The 15,186-nt window shown below is 50.3% G+C and overlaps 1 protein-coding gene across 2 annotated transcripts in view; it reads left to right on the top strand.

Annotated features, from left to right (window-relative positions):
• NCAN (neurocan) overlaps window positions 1-15,186 on the top strand; it is a 308,547-nt gene that overhangs the window by 1,539 nt on the left and 291,822 nt on the right. For both annotated transcript variants that reach the window (XM_048496292.1, XM_048496291.1), the window contains exons 2-3: window positions 942-1,021; window positions 13,887-14,288. In XM_048496292.1, the coding sequence (XP_048352249.1) occupies window positions 949-1,021; window positions 13,887-14,288 (475 nt within the window). In that variant the 5' untranslated portion in view covers window positions 942-948. The remainder of the gene's footprint in view (window positions 1-941; window positions 1,022-13,886; window positions 14,289-15,186) is intronic.

Below are 15,186 nucleotides of genomic sequence, written 5' to 3'. Positions count from 1 at the left end.
TTTTTTTCGTTTTTTAAAAAATCCTCTCCAGAGCAGAAATAATCCTGACGTAGTAGAACGATAAGTAGAACGATACTCTTGTCTGGAATGGGGACCTGGCAAGGCCTTAAATTTTTATAGGGCATTTTATATCTGTTTTAATTATGTGTTTTATGTTTTAATTCATTTAATATGGTACTTATTATTAATCAATGGCCTGGGATTGCGCGGCTGCCGTGCTCCAGATTGTGGCTGGAGGGGTCCCCAAATGGCAGTTGATCTTCAGGTGACAGCGATGTTTCCCTGGAGAAAACGCCTGCTCTGGAAGGTGGGCCCTTTGGTGTTACACCTCCCCCAACCCTCCCCTCTCCAGGCCACACCCCCAAATCTCCAGGAATGGTGGAGTTGGTAACCCTAGATGAGACATATCGATGGGACTGCCAGGTCTGGTTGAACAATACATGGGGATTTTGGGGACAGACCCTGAGGAGAATCGGGCTTAGAGAGTGGAGGAACTTCAGTAGGGTATGATGCCACATAGGTGGTTTCCGCACAGCCCCAATATAACAGGCTGAGGTAGCTGTTTATCCCATTTGGGGGAAGGACTTCGCACAGGGCTCTCCCCCAAAATGGGCTCAGCCTGTTATATTTCCCTCGACCCGGGTTTTATAGAAATGGCTGCACTAGCAACCTTTGGGGAGAAACCGAAGGAGTCGCAGCACGGTTTGCAGTCACTTCCTGTGCAGAAACCACCATAGATGGCGGACCCAGTGGCATTGGACACTGCTGAAGTCCCTCCCCTCCCCAAACCCCTCCCTCCCTAGGCCACACCCTCAACACCTCAAGGTATTTTCCCCACCCAGTCCTGGCAGCCCTTGTTGAACACCAGCAGCAGCAGCAGACGGAGCAAATGATTTCCGTCCCCAGAACAATTGTTTTCTTTTCCTTTTTAAAAATTCCAGATCAAGGATGGTCCAGTTTACGGGGAATGTCGGCTGTTGGATCCTGCTCGGATGTCTCCTCCTGCCCACCTCTGTTTTGGGTAAGTGACGAGGCTGCATGGAGAACTTCAGGTGTTGAACTCATTGCCGCACGGAGGGCGCCAGCTGATAGTTTACAAAGGTCCCCAAATCCAAGGAGAATCCTACCCATCTCTGCTAGCCATGATGGCTAAGCAGAACCTCCACACTCAGAGGCAGTTTACCAATGAATATCCCACCCTGAACATGTCTTTCTCCAGAGCTGTGCCTCTGCAAACAAGCAAAATGGTGTTTCACTTCCTGCAGAAGACACAGCTGCCCTTGTGAGCAAGACCCTTATCCCTGGCTCAGAATTCAGCATTCCAAGAAACTGAGCAGCCACTATGGTTTTGTGAAAGTTTCTAGTCCTCAGGGCAGTGGCGTAGCTACCACGGGGCCAGGTGGGGACAATGCCCTGGGCGGGCCCCCGTTTGGTTTCAGGGGGTAGAAAATTGCCCACACATCCCTCCCCCTTCCCCCCTCGGCCAGCCCTGGCCCCGCCAGGCTGCTCCTTCAGCCAGTGGAGACTGAAGGAGCAGCCCAGCAGGGCCCCCACAGGGCTCTCATTTGCCTGGCCCCGCCCTGTCAGCCTGCTGGAGGCTGCAGCCGGGCACCCCTTGGCCCCGCCCCACTAAGCCCCGCCAGGCTGCCCAGGACCTGCAGCTGCTCAGGTAAGTGGGGCATGGGGGGGCAGAGCTTCCACAGGGCGCGGGGGGCACAGGGGCGTCATTTTGTCCCAGGCACCATTTCCCCCTGCTGTGACTCTTCTCAGGGATGGAGTGCCCACGTCCTACTCATAGACCTGCCCTCTCTTTTTTTGCCATCCAGTCACAGCTGACCTCTAGCGGCCCCTTCGGGTTTTCAAGGCAAGAGATGTTCAGAGGTTGCTTGGCCTCCCCGCCAGGACGCTGCCGTTCCCTGGAGGCCTCCCCTCCACATACTCACCAGGATGAGCCCTGCTTCGCTGCTGAGATCTGTCAAGATCTCTCTTTCTCTCTTTCTCACAATACTAGAACCAGGGGGCATCCATTGAAAATGCTGGGGGGAAGAATTAGGACTAATAAAAGGAAACACTTCTTCACGCAGTGCCTGATTGGCGTTTGGAATATGCTGCCCCAGGAGGTGGTGATGGCCACTCACCTGGATAGCTTTAAAAGGGGCTTGGACAGATTGATGGAGGAGAAGTCGATCTATGGCTACCAATCTTGATCCTCTTTGATCTGAGATTGCAAATGCCTTAACAGACCAGGTGATCGGGAGCAACAGCCACAGAAGGCCATTGCTTTCACCTCCTGCATGTGAGCTCCCAAAGGCACCTTGTGGGCCACTGTGAGTAGCAGAGTGCTGGACTAGATGGACTCTGGTCTGATCCAGCTGGCTTGTTCTTATGTTCTTATGTTAAGATCAGGCTAGCCTGATGCAGGTCAGCTTGCCCTGGACACAGATCCCAAAGGAAGGATTCCTGGGCTCTGCCCCCCATTCTGAAAGGGGATGGAGGGAATCTCTGCTGCCCTTTCCACTTTTTTCTTTTGCTTAACCTGAGTTCAAATCCACCCAGTTGAGGCCCAGTTGAAAATCTGCTTCTCTCCGTGTCTCATTTCCTGCTGTTGGTCTCATGGCACGATGGACTTTCTTCAACACGAGGTCCCAGCAGGAATGCTTTGGGCTCCAGCAGATGAATTTAAGGCTGCTTAAAAAGGACTTAAGGCTGCTTAAAAAGGACGAGGCCTAAAAAATATCGAGGTTCCACCTTGAATCCGGCCGACGGGCTCGCTTGCGTGGATGTCAGCGCTCGTGTGAATGTGTTTAGCCTGCACTGCTTTTCTTAATGTCTCTACAGTGATAAAAAGTGTTTGTTTTCTGTTCAAATGCAAGACGTTTCCTGCCTGACACGATCAGTCTTCTTTTTTGGACCTTTAGACTGAAGGTCATTGTAGTCTATTCCTTGCCAATCTGTATTATTCTCAGTGTATACGACTCCCCAGATTAGTCATTAGTATAGAGATGGATCCAGCCATGGAAAGAAACGGGACAAAATCCCACCTCCCAAACAGTGCTGTGATCCAGGGAGTCACAAGAACAGTGCCTGCCTCTGGCTGCCGTCCATGGGTGGCTCATTAACTATGAATGGTAACAGGAATCCAGGCATGAATAAAGGATGAAGGTAAGACAGGCGGGGGGCAGGGGGGAGCTGCTGGCACCCTCTGTCCAGCCACTCATCCAGGGCACATTTTCCCTTCAGACATCTGATTCTTAGAGAACTCTGATGTCACGAACCACACATGTGGATTCCCTCCCCCCCTTTTCAGTTTGAAAGTTGCACATAGACACAGAGGTCCAGATGCCAACAGCCAAGTACCAATCACAAAAACATCAACCAGGTGAATGCTGGGGTGTGGTGGGGTTTCTGGGCTGTATGGCCGTGTTCCAGTAGCATTTTCTCTTGACGTTTCACATGCATCTGTGGCTGACATCTTTAGAGGATAATCTGAACATGCCAGCCACAGATGCAGGCAAAACATCAGGAGAAAAGGCTACTGGAACACCGCCATACAGCCCGGAAACCCCACCACACCCCAGTGATTCCGGCCGTGAAAGCCTTCGACAACACAGGTGAATGCTGTTGACCATTCTAGAACTCTCCCAAGGGCAGGATATTAAAAACAAAACAAAACCACAGACAGGAGAAGTGGGGGAGATGCTTCCAGCCTCACTTTAAACCGTGGCATATCACTGTGACTCCTTTAGATGGGCACAGAAGGGAGGAAGAAGAAGAAGAGGAAGAGGAAGAAGAAGAGGAGGAGGAGGAGGAGGAGTTTGGATTTATATCCCCCTTTCTCTCCTGTTGGAGACTCAAAGGGGCTTACAATCTCCTTGTCCTTCCCCCTTCACAACAAACACCCTGTGAGGTAGGTGGAGCTGAGGGAGCTCCGAGAAGCTGTGACTAGCCCAAGGTCACCCAGCTGGCATGTTTGGGAGTGTACAGGCTAATCTGAATCCCCCAGATAAGCCTCCATAGCTCAGGCGGCAGAGTGGAGAATCAAACCCGGTTCCTCCAGATTAGATACACAAGCTCTTAACCTCCTACACCACTGAGAAAGGACAAGCAGGTACCTGGAGGGAAACTGAGGCAGCGAGAGGAAAACAAATTGTAGCTGATCAGGGCAACCGAGAGGGCTCTAAGACAGGCATACCTGATTTAATGATCTTTCTGCAAGCTCTGATGCAAAATATCCTCCTGGCGAAGAGTGGCCTCGTCGGAAAACCGTGGCACACTGGGCAGTACTGTCCTGTAAAGTATCGTTTCTTAGGGATATAATAGGCATATGATAACAGCCATGGTTGACAAATTCAGTCCATTTTTGCGCACCCGAGAACCGCGTTTCCCCAAAGGGCTACCACCTGCTGCATATTTTTCATTTTTAGGGATGAACTTTGAAGCAAACATTCTCCAATTCTCTCCACTCCCCGTTTTTTTAAAAGAGTGTTAAGGTTTAAATGCGGGTTGTGTTTCCACACACCTCACTGTCTGAAGTGACCCCCCCAAAGATACAATGGGGAGCCTCCCCTAAAGCACGCAATTGTTGGTGGTCCAGGTATTTCTCTGCAGGAAAGGGGCCAGCTGGGAAGTGGTAGGGTCAAATCATGCTGAAATTTGTCGAGTAATCTCCCCAGGGGCTGGACACTCGGACCTCCCGTCTGCCTGCAGCTCTCTCACTCTCGTCCTAGAAATGGTGTTCTTTTTCTTTTTCGCACTGGCGGATAGTGCTGAATGAGGGGTGGACGACTCGCACCCCCTTATTTGCTGGGTCATGGTCGTTGTGCACCTTCTGTCACTCATGTTCCTGAGCTTTCTGTTCCTTCATTTCTCCTGCCATTTATTTACAACTGACCCAGAACTGGCATTTACCAATTGCATGGATTTCATGGGGGGAACTGAGCACAAGTGGACAGAAAACAGTGTGAAAACGAACCCCCCCCCCCCCCATGTTGGCACTTCCCTGCAGAGTCCCCGCTGTTTAGGGTTGTCAGCTCCAGGTTGGGAAATGCCTGGAGATTTGGGGGTGGAGCCTGAGGAGTTTGTGGAGAGCAGGAACCTCGGCACAGTGTCATGCCATGCCGGCAGAGGTGTACCGGGGGGATGGCACCTGGGGCAGCACCTGCTCTGGGTGCTTCCCCCACCTCACCTTTCCGCCCCCCTGCGTCCCACTTGGCTTAGCCAGCTGTGGCAGTCCCGGGCAGCCGGGCAGGGCAGGGCGAGGCTGAGGGATGACCAGCAGGCCCGTGGCAGGCTCCCGGCCCGAGCACCCAGGCCAAGAACACCCCCACGTGATCTAATGGGGGCGCCCAGGGACAATTGACCCCACATGTCCCTCTGGCAGATACGCCACTGCATACAGGCCACCTTCAAAAGCAGCCATTTTCTCCTGGTAAATTGATCTCTGTCAGCTGGAGACCAGTGGTTATCCGAGGAGATCTCTATTCTCCGCCTGCTGCCATTGCTGTGACCACCAGTGCAGGGGAGCAGCAGCGGGGCCTTCATTTTTCCTAAGCCAGTCCCCCTGGGGGCCGTGTTCTGACATGCCACCAAGGGGTTTCCCATATGAGCTCCACCGCTCCAGTAATTGACGTAGTAGTGGTTTACCACATAATGGGAGTGGCTGGAGACCTCTCCAGATTACAGCTGATCTCAAAGCAACAGAAGTCAATTCTCTTGGGAGGTGGGTGGGAAATGGCTACTTTGGAAGGTGGGCTCTATGGCATGAGACCCTGCTGAGGTCCCACAGGAACATCCCAACCCACAGGTGGCAACCCTACATCCCATCCTATGTTGATGCAACACTTTCTGTTTTTCCTGCCAAGTCCCAGCCAACTTATGGCAACCCCTATTTTTCAAGGTAAGAATTGCTTGCAGGTGGTTTGCACTTTCCTGCCTCTGCAGCTTGACCCTAGCATTCCTTGGTGGTCTCCCATCCAAATACGAACAGGGGCTGATTCCTCACAACACAAATAAAGCGTTTTCAGTTCACAAAATGCAACATTTTGGGGTGGAGTTCCGCACCGTTTCCCCCCCTAAAACGTTTGCAAAACGTTTTATTTTTCCTGAAAACATTTCATTTAAAATCAGGTCTTTTTTTCCTGAAGCTATTTTGGAAACATTTCCTGTTTGATGTGCAAAGAGCCAGAAACATTTTACTCACACACACACACCCCACACACACACAGAGCTCTCACTTCTGTTTTGTGGGCAACTCATGCCTGCCATTTTCTGCCGCTTCGTGATTCCCCCAGCCACCTGCAACGTCCATGTAAAAAGTGCAGGAATAAAGTTAGTTTTCACTGCCAATTTGGCGCATCTGTCATTTTTCCTTTTTTGTTTGTTTGTTTTGAGGGAGGTGTCTTTGAAGGTACAACGACACAACATATGCGTTTATTGCCAATAGGACAGAGATGCCAGTGTGTTGTTCTGTAGAACTGTACTAAATAACAAAATAAATTTACACTAAACATAGGAATGGCAAACTCTACACTATATAGGCAAGCGCTCAGTCTGGGTGTCTGTGCAGTCTATCAGTGCCACTATATGTGCCGCTTTTTTGCTGAAAGAAGAGAGAGATCTTTCCAGAAGCCCATGTGATCCCAGGCAGGTGGCTTTAGCCCCCCCTCCCCCCCTCCCTCCCCCCCCTCCCTCCCTCCCTCCCCCCCTCCCTCCCTCCCTCCTGTAAAATCCTGACAGACAAGGCCACCCTTCCCCACCAAAGGTGTTTTCTCACCAGCGCCTGCTCTCCCATGTAGACATGCCTCTCCCTGCCTCAGGGAGCAGCAGTGGGCGTAGTGGTTAAGAGCAGGTGCATTCTAATCAGGAGGAACCGGGTTTGATTCCCCGCTCTGCCGCCTGAGCGGTGGAGGCTTATCTGGGGAATTCAGATTAGCCTGTGCACTCCCACACACGCCAGCTGGGTGACCTTGGGCTAGTCACGGCTTCTCGGAGCTCTCTCAGCCCCACCTCCCTCACAGGGTGTTTGTTGTGAGGGGGGAAGGGCTAGGAGATTGTCAGCCCCTTTGAGTCTCCTACAGGAGAGAAAGGGAGGATATAAATCCAAACTCCTCCTCCTCCTCCTCCTCTTCTTCCTCTTCCTCTTCCTCTTCCTCTTCCTCTTCCTCTTCCTCTTCTTCTTCTTCTTCTTCTTCAATGCTCCAATCAAATCAGTTTCATGCCTTCCCTATTTTCATACCTTCAGTCTAGTTTGACTCAATGTACCCATCAATCACTTGAGGTCTGACTTGGAATCTAAGGCATGCCCCAGACAAAAATTCCAGGAGAGAACAGGGGTGTCAGTTGTCATTAGGCACAATAATTTAATGGAGCTTCCTTGTTCAGAGATAGTATACCTGTGAATGCCAGCAGGTCTTTCCTATAAGTATCTGTTGGCCGCTGGTATAAACCATTCTATATACCAGTGTTACAATTTCCTTATCTAGATGTTCCAGATTAATCCGATCTCATCAGATCTCAGAAATTGAGCAGGGTGAACCCTTGTTAGTATTTGGACGGGAAGCCGCCAAGGTAGCGCAGGGTGGCCCTGCAGAGGCAGGCAATGGCACACACACTCCGCAACTCCTCTTGCCTTGAAAACCCACGGCTGTAGATCAGCTGTGATTTGGCAGCAATTTCCCCCACCGTGAAACAGATGCTGGCGTAGATGGACCTTTGATTCGCTCCTGCTGGGCTCTTCTGATGTTCTTGTGACTTTTTTTTAAAGTAATGGTTGTTTCCCTCTTTCTGGCCCTCAAGGATGCTATTCCAAGCTCTCAAGTGTTCTTAGCACCTCAGTAAAAAAGAAAAAAAGCCATTATTTACAGTTCCCTCCAGCCCACATAGCCCCAGCGCACGTTTCTCTCCGTGATCCTTTTATCTCTCTCATAATTCCCTTTCCCAATCAGACCCGTGATGCTCCCCCCCCACATCCCACTCTCCCCCCTCCCCCCCCCAGGCCTGCAGGCCAGCAGCCGCTCCATGTGCCGCTGAGCTGTTTATGGTGGGGATAACTGCTCTTAACGGCTTTGCATAATTAGTGGTATCGATGAAGCTTTCCCTTGCTTTGGTGGTAAGAAAACGGCTTTCAAAAAACTGTACAAAAAGGATAATTTCTCTCTTAAAATGCAGTCCTTTTCCTCAGCCGAATCCTTTCTCCATGCAGAAGCCACTCTGCGATTTATAGGGCTGCCATCCTGCAGGCAGGGCCTAGGGGTGTCCTGGTGGATATCGAGTGGCGTAGCTACACAAAACGGTGCCCAGGGCTAACCCAGGCACTGTGCCTGCCCCCGAGCTGTGCCCCCACCAGGACGGGCACAGTTGAAGGCCGGTGAGTGGAGCTCACCCCACCCCCAATCTCCACCTGGAGATTTGGGATTGGGGCCAGCCAGCCTGCCCTTTTTCCATCTTCACATGGGACACACCCACTCTTCACCTGGAGATGGGAGCAGCAGCCTCCCTTCCCCAGGATGGCATCTGTGATCCAACTTAAGTCTGTGCCCAATAACCCCAAGGGAGTTCCAGCTACAGAATTCCAGCAACGTATGTGGTTTGTCTCATAGGAGAGTTGGCCACACTGATGCCAGAGTCCAAGAGTCACCTTTAAAAGAACAGCAGGTGGCTCGTGGCATTGATGCTGCCGGGGCGATCAGCTATCGGCTCTGCTTCTCTTGGCCTCCCTCCTCCCCATCCCCCAATTGGGTCCAGCCGGCTGTAGCCAAAAATCAGTCTGGGGAATGAGCAGGGAGTCCACCACGCACACGTTGCTGATTGACGAGGCCACTGCAGAGGCCAGCAAAGGCGGTACAGTGATCAATTCCCTGGGGGGAAAGGCTGCCTTGAAGAGCGGACTGTATGACATTGTGCCCTGCTGAGGCTCTCCCCCCCCCCCCCTTCTACAAACTCTGCCTTTCCCAGGCTCCACTCTCTGAATCTCCAGGGATTTTCCAACGCAGAGCTGGCAACCCTCAGGCCATCCACAGCGGCAGGTCTGGGGTGACCCAGCACCTTCTCAAATTATGTGCCAGTACTGTAAGGAACCAGTAAAGTCCAGGCCAAAAGTAACTTTTCAAGTTCTTTATTGAGCTGGCATTCTAAGTCGATCACAAGCATGCAGGAACTGATCTCCCAACGTACAAACAGCCTCTTTTACGGGCACCCCACCAGTAATGATGAAGGAAAACCCTTTTTATTTGTAGAAATTCTCTTCTGTTTCCAATTGTGTTATTCAGCTCTAATGGATCCTTGAGCACTGGGTAAACATGCATAATGTAAGCCAGTCTCTGACATTCAAATATCTGACATTCATTCAAGTGGTACCCCCAAGTCTTATGGCCCTCTCTTATATGCCCAGGGTAATGCTGATCGCCACTTTGGGTTCAGAAAGGAATTTTCCTCCAGACCAGATTGATCCAGGAATCCAGGAGATGTTCTGCCTTCCTCTGGGCACAGAGTAGGGGTTGGTAGGTGGGTGGGTGGGGACAGCTGTTAATTTCCAACATAGTGCAGGAAATTGGGCTACATGACCTTAGAGTCACTTCCAGCTCTGTGTTTCTGAGATTCTTAAATTATGAATTTACTACATTCATATTCAAAGTTCCCCAACAAAATGGGTCAGCTTGAACTTCTTCAAGAAAAACACAATAATTAAGGTATTGTCAAAGGCTTTCACGGCCGGAATCACTAGGGTGTTGTGGGTTTTCTGGGTTGTTACTACTGGAATGCTGGAATTTTACTACTGGGATGCTACTGGAACATGGCCATACAACCCGGAAAACCCACAACACCCTAGCAATAATTAACATGTGGCTAGCCAAGATCTTGGAAGCTAAGCGTAGTCAGCCCTGGTTAGCATTTAGAAGGGAGACCATCAAGGAAGACCAGGGTTGTGATGTGGAGGCAGGTGATGGCAAACTACCTCTGAATGTCTCTTGCATTAAAAACTCCATAAGGGGCCACAATAAGTCAGCTGTTGCTTGCCGGGAGGGGGGGCGGAAATCTCTGTTACAAGCCATCGCAAAGAGCAAGAGTTTAGATGACCTTTTAAACGACACGTTTCACAAAGGAAAAATAGCATTATTAATGGCTATTTCAATATGCTAGAACCTCCACCCTCAAATGTAGTCTATCCAGAAGCCCAGATTGCTGGGAATGAACAGCAGGGGAGAGCTGGCCATCTTCATGCCTTGCTTATGGACTTCTGAAATGCTGGACTGGGTGATCTGATTCTGCAAGACTGCAGGGGGGGGTTTTAGCACATGACGCCATGATGGGGAACAGGAAACTGCCATGTTCCAAGCCCATGGAGAAGCTCTCTGGCAGGAGGCAGGCTGCCCTTAGGGAGGGGTCACACAAAGGTAGAGAGAGAGGCTTTTGCAGAGACCTGATTTTGGCCACTGAACACCTGTTAACTGGTGTCTGTTCTGTGCTGTGCTGTCCAGTCACTTCTCTTATGCTTACCCTATGAATTAATTATCTCCAGAACATGCTATCACTGACAGACATTCTCAGGTCTTGCAAACTGAAGGCCGCGGCTTCCTTTATAGGTTCAATCCATCTAATTTTTAAGATTTTTAAGATTTAATAGGTCTCCCTCTCCTTTTGGGGTCAGGGCAGAGTATAACAACATAACACAATATAAAAAGGTGTTGTTTGAAGGCAGTTCTCACAACCAGCTTCTTTTGGCCATGCCATTGTCTGTCAACAAAGGATTCTGACTGAAATCACTGACTCCGATAATGGTTGCAGATCCATAGCTTGACATTTAGGAATTGAAATTCAATGGGGTTTCCTTGCACAGGTAGGGGTGCAAGAAGCTGGGACATAAGTTCGTGGGGCCATTCAAAAACATATACAAAATCACTCAACTGGCTGAATGTCAAGCCCCGGATCTGCAACCAATATTGGACTCAGTGATTTCAGTCAGAAGCCTTTATTGGCAGACAGCGGCATGGGCAAAAGAAGCCAGTTCTGAGAACTGCCTTCAAACAACACCTTTTTATGCCCCAACGCTCCCTCCCCCCTTCCCCCTCCATCCTGAGATATCGAAGCAGAGTCACAAGGGACACAGAAGAGGAGTGCCCAACCTGTTACTTTCTCAAGGGCGTGTGACCGGGGATCACCAGTAAGTTAGATCTGATGATCCATGTGCTGTTTGAGGGACATACCAGGAGAAACAGTCCTGCAGGTATGCAGATCCCAGAGTATTTAGAGCTTTGTGCATTAGTACAAGAACCTTCAATCTAACTTGGTGCTCCACCCAAAGCCAGCGCAGCTGGCGGAGCGCACGTTTATATGGGTTCGCCATGAGGATCGTGTCAGGACCCTCCTAGCTGGGTCTTCCTCTTTTCCTGCAGACTTCAACTTTTCCTAGCCTTATTGTCTTTTCCAGGGAGCCTCACTTTCTTAGCATGTAACCAAATTACAATGGTCTCAGTTTAGTCACAAACTTCTAGGGAGAATTTAAGCTTGATATGATGTAAAACCCTCTTATTTATCTTTTTGGCAATCCAGGACATCCAGATAACCCCTTCAAAAGAGTCTACAATGCCAGTGGAGTACCTTTACAAAACGGTGCTCGGTGCTTGCCCTGTGTGCTGTGCCCCCTCGCACCACGCCCCCAGCCAAACTCCCCCCACTGTGCCCCTTGCCAAACTCCCCACTCCCCCCCACAAACCTTCCTTCCATATGAGTGGCACCGAAGTTGGCAACGCACATGCTGGGGGCAGAGTCAAGGCCAGGGAGGGTGCGCTGACCTGGGCTGTGGGGAGGGGGAGAGGGAGGGATGGGGGGCAGGTGGCCAAAATGCACCCTCACGTGACCCAGGCAAATGGCCCTTGGGCTGTCTGCTCCCTCTTATACCCCCAGATGTGCCATTGCATGTCTTGCAAACCTCCAGGTGGGGCTGGAAATCTTCCAGAATCACAACTGATCTCTAGAGGACACAGATAAGTTTCCTGAGAGGGAGTGGCTGTTTTGCAGAAGGCACTCCATCACAGGGGCGTAACGAGGCAAACTGTAGCCCTGGGCAAAACCTGAGTTGGATGCCCCCCCCCCTCCCCCCATGGTCGGCCACTTCACCACGACCATTTTTTTTTTTGCACCAGGACATTGGTGCGTGCAGGGGGGGAATTTTTAGACATATCAGCACTAAAATTTCAGCGTATCATCAGAAGACTGTCCTTATGCTACCCCCCAAGTTTCAGGAGGCTTGGTCTGTTGAGTCCAAAGTTATGGACTCCTGTGGGTCCCTCAACCCCCATTGTTTCCAATGGGAGCTAATCCCCCAAATTGCCTGCCCTATGTAGCCCTTTTTTTTGTCTGAGGCTAGGTCAAAACTCCTTGGAATCAGCCGCTTGGCTGAAGGCTTTTAGATTCTGGCTGCCAGTTCATTTTCTCTCGGACTGTAATTCCCTTGGTCCACTGGGTTCTGCTCTCTCTTGACACTCCATTCCAACCCCTGGTTTCCCATAATTGAAGAAAAAATGGCCTCTTCTATTGGACTGTCAGTGGATTCACTTTGCCCTTTGTCCCATTCAGAAGCTTATAGAAAATTGGGTATCAACTATTGGATAGAGAGAGTTCTCTAACTCTAATCACCGCAGCCAAGAAAACATGCTCCCCCCTGTATTTTTCTCTCCCATTTGAATGGGGCCACTTAACACTACCTGTAATACTTTTAATAAACCCTTGCCCAAAGGAGAGCCATAATGCTTGCCAGGTTTAATGTTACGCCCATGCCTTGTTACATGGCAGATTTTAATAAGCAAGAAAAAAAGGCTAAAAGATTGTGCCCATGTAATGATGGTATTCAGCTGTTCCTCTGGCCCACCAATTACTACACTGTCTCAGATTCAATGAAATCAGATCCAAGTATGTGAATCTTACTCCTTTACCTTTACCAGATCTCATCATTTTAATTAGATTACACTACTCTTGTTGGACAACCCTGATCCCTCTCTCTGCATGATAGTGGCAGATCTTTCTCTCCTGGAAATTACCAAACGCCAGTAGATTTCCTTCTCGACCTAACATTTATTTTCTGTATTGTATATGCTTTTTAATCCATTTTTATTATTGTTGTACTGTTGTCTATGCCAATAAAAGGCTTTGCAAATGGGAGCTAATAGGAGATGGGGGCTACAGTTTTGAGGGTCCATAACTTTGGCCCCCCTGAACCAAACTGCACCAAACCTGGGGGGTATCATCAGGGCAGGCCAAAATGGAAAACAACTAAAAATACCCAAAAACAAACCCAGCATTTTGATGCCCCCCACAAGGTGATGCCCTGGGCAGCTGCCCACCTTGCCCAATGGGCATTACACCAGTGCTCCATTATAGCCTTATTGCCCACTGAGGTCCAAGATCCCTTCCCAAATCTTTCTGTCTCCAAGCTCCACCCACAAAACCTCCAGGAATTTCTCACCCTGGAGTGAGTGACTCTCTGCACAGGAGAAACTGGGGCAAGGCTTGAAGGCTTGTTTGGACCTTTCCCCCTCCCTCAAAGAGCCAGCATGGCGTAGTGGTTAAGAGAATCTGGAGAACTGGGTTTTTCCACTCTGCCACTTGAGCTGTGGAGGCTTATCCGATGAACCAGATTAGCTTGGGCACTCCAATACATGCCAGCTGGGTGACTTTGGGCTAGTCACAGTTCTCTCAGGACTCTCTCAGCCCCTCCCACCTCACAGGGTGTTTGTTGTGAGAGGGGGAAGGGAAAGGAGATTGTCAGCCCCTTTGAGTCTCCTACAAGAGAGAAAGGGGGGATTTAAATCCAACTCCTCCTCCTCCTCCTCTTCTTCTCCTTCTTCTCCTTCTCCTTCTCCTTCGTCTTCATTTTCTTCTCTTGCCCGCAGGCTCCCAGGAGACTGGGAAGGTGATCCAGATCAACAAAGTCCACCATCAGCCCCTCCAGGTGGGCCTGGCCGAGCCGGTGGCCCTTCCTTGCCTGTTCCTGCTGCAGCCCTCCACCTCACTTGGCCCCAACGACCTGCCTGACCCACCGCGCATCAAGTGGAGCAAAGTGCAGTCGGCAACGGGGCAGCCAGAGGACATCTCGGTGCTGGTGGCCAAAGACAACGTGGTGAAGATTTCCAAGGGGTATGAAGGGAGGGTCTCCCTGCCGGGCTATCCCCACCACCGCTACAATGCAACGCTGCTGCTTTGGGCTGCCCGGGCCAGTGACGCTGGGCTGTATCGCTGTGAAGTAGTGGTTGGGATTCACGACGAACAAGACCTGGTACCTTTGGAAGTGACAGGTGAGACTGAGGCTATTAGAGGCTTCATAGTTTACCTCTGACCACTGAGGTTTCCTTGGGTGGAAACGTGTCTGGCTCTCAAAGGTTGAAAATGGTCTTGTGGGACCCAGTTGTGTTATCTATAAAGGCCGAATCCCGCTGAAAATTAAATACAGATGCAACCAGGTTTCAAACAAGGCACTTTTTCATCGAGGTTTCACCCTCCCTTGCGTGTGTGTGATGAGGACATCCATCTCAATCACGCTGTCAAACAGTGCAGCAATCCCCACTACTGCGCGATCCAATGCGCTATCTGCTCAGCGGCTCTTCCTCACCCTGATTGGCTGTTGTGTCATGTTGGGGCGGGAAGTTGGGTTTTTTGCGCGAAAAAACCATGCTAACGTTGAAGCGAGTACAGTTCTTTCATGCACACATTTAAGCAAGTAATGTTCTCTCGTGCACACGTTACAATGATAGACTCAGCCGGCGCGAAACAAAAAAAGGCTGCGCGCACATCGCACACAGCCCGTCGCACTCTGATTGGCTGGAAGGCATTTGCGTCACTCTCTACAGTGGGAAATTTGAAACCACATTAGACCCCCGAACCTCCCCACCGATCTGGATTGGAGACTTTTTTTTCTAAAGGTTCACATTCAAGGAGGTTCGGGAAAAACACGTGATGGGGGGTGGGGAGTGCCAGAACCGGGATGAATCTGTGTTCGGTCGTTCAGCCGTGGGGAGTTCTTTGTGAAACCTGGATATTTCAGGTGAGTATCCCGGGATTAATCGGCAGTGGGAATTTGGCCTGCATGCAATACAATATTTGTAATGTAACACATTATGGATCCTTAACATATTCTGATGATGTAATAAACAAACAAATATATTCTATATGGGGTGCTGTGTGGTTTCCAGGCTG

The sequence above is a fragment of the Sphaerodactylus townsendi genome, linkage group LG05 (genome assembly GCF_021028975.2).
Source record: "Sphaerodactylus townsendi isolate TG3544 linkage group LG05, MPM_Stown_v2.3, whole genome shotgun sequence".
NCBI classification, from domain to species: domain Eukaryota; kingdom Metazoa; phylum Chordata; class Lepidosauria; order Squamata; family Sphaerodactylidae; genus Sphaerodactylus; species Sphaerodactylus townsendi.
The sequence above is the reverse complement of the archived record's forward strand: the minus strand, read 5'-3'. Positions and strand labels throughout refer to the sequence as shown.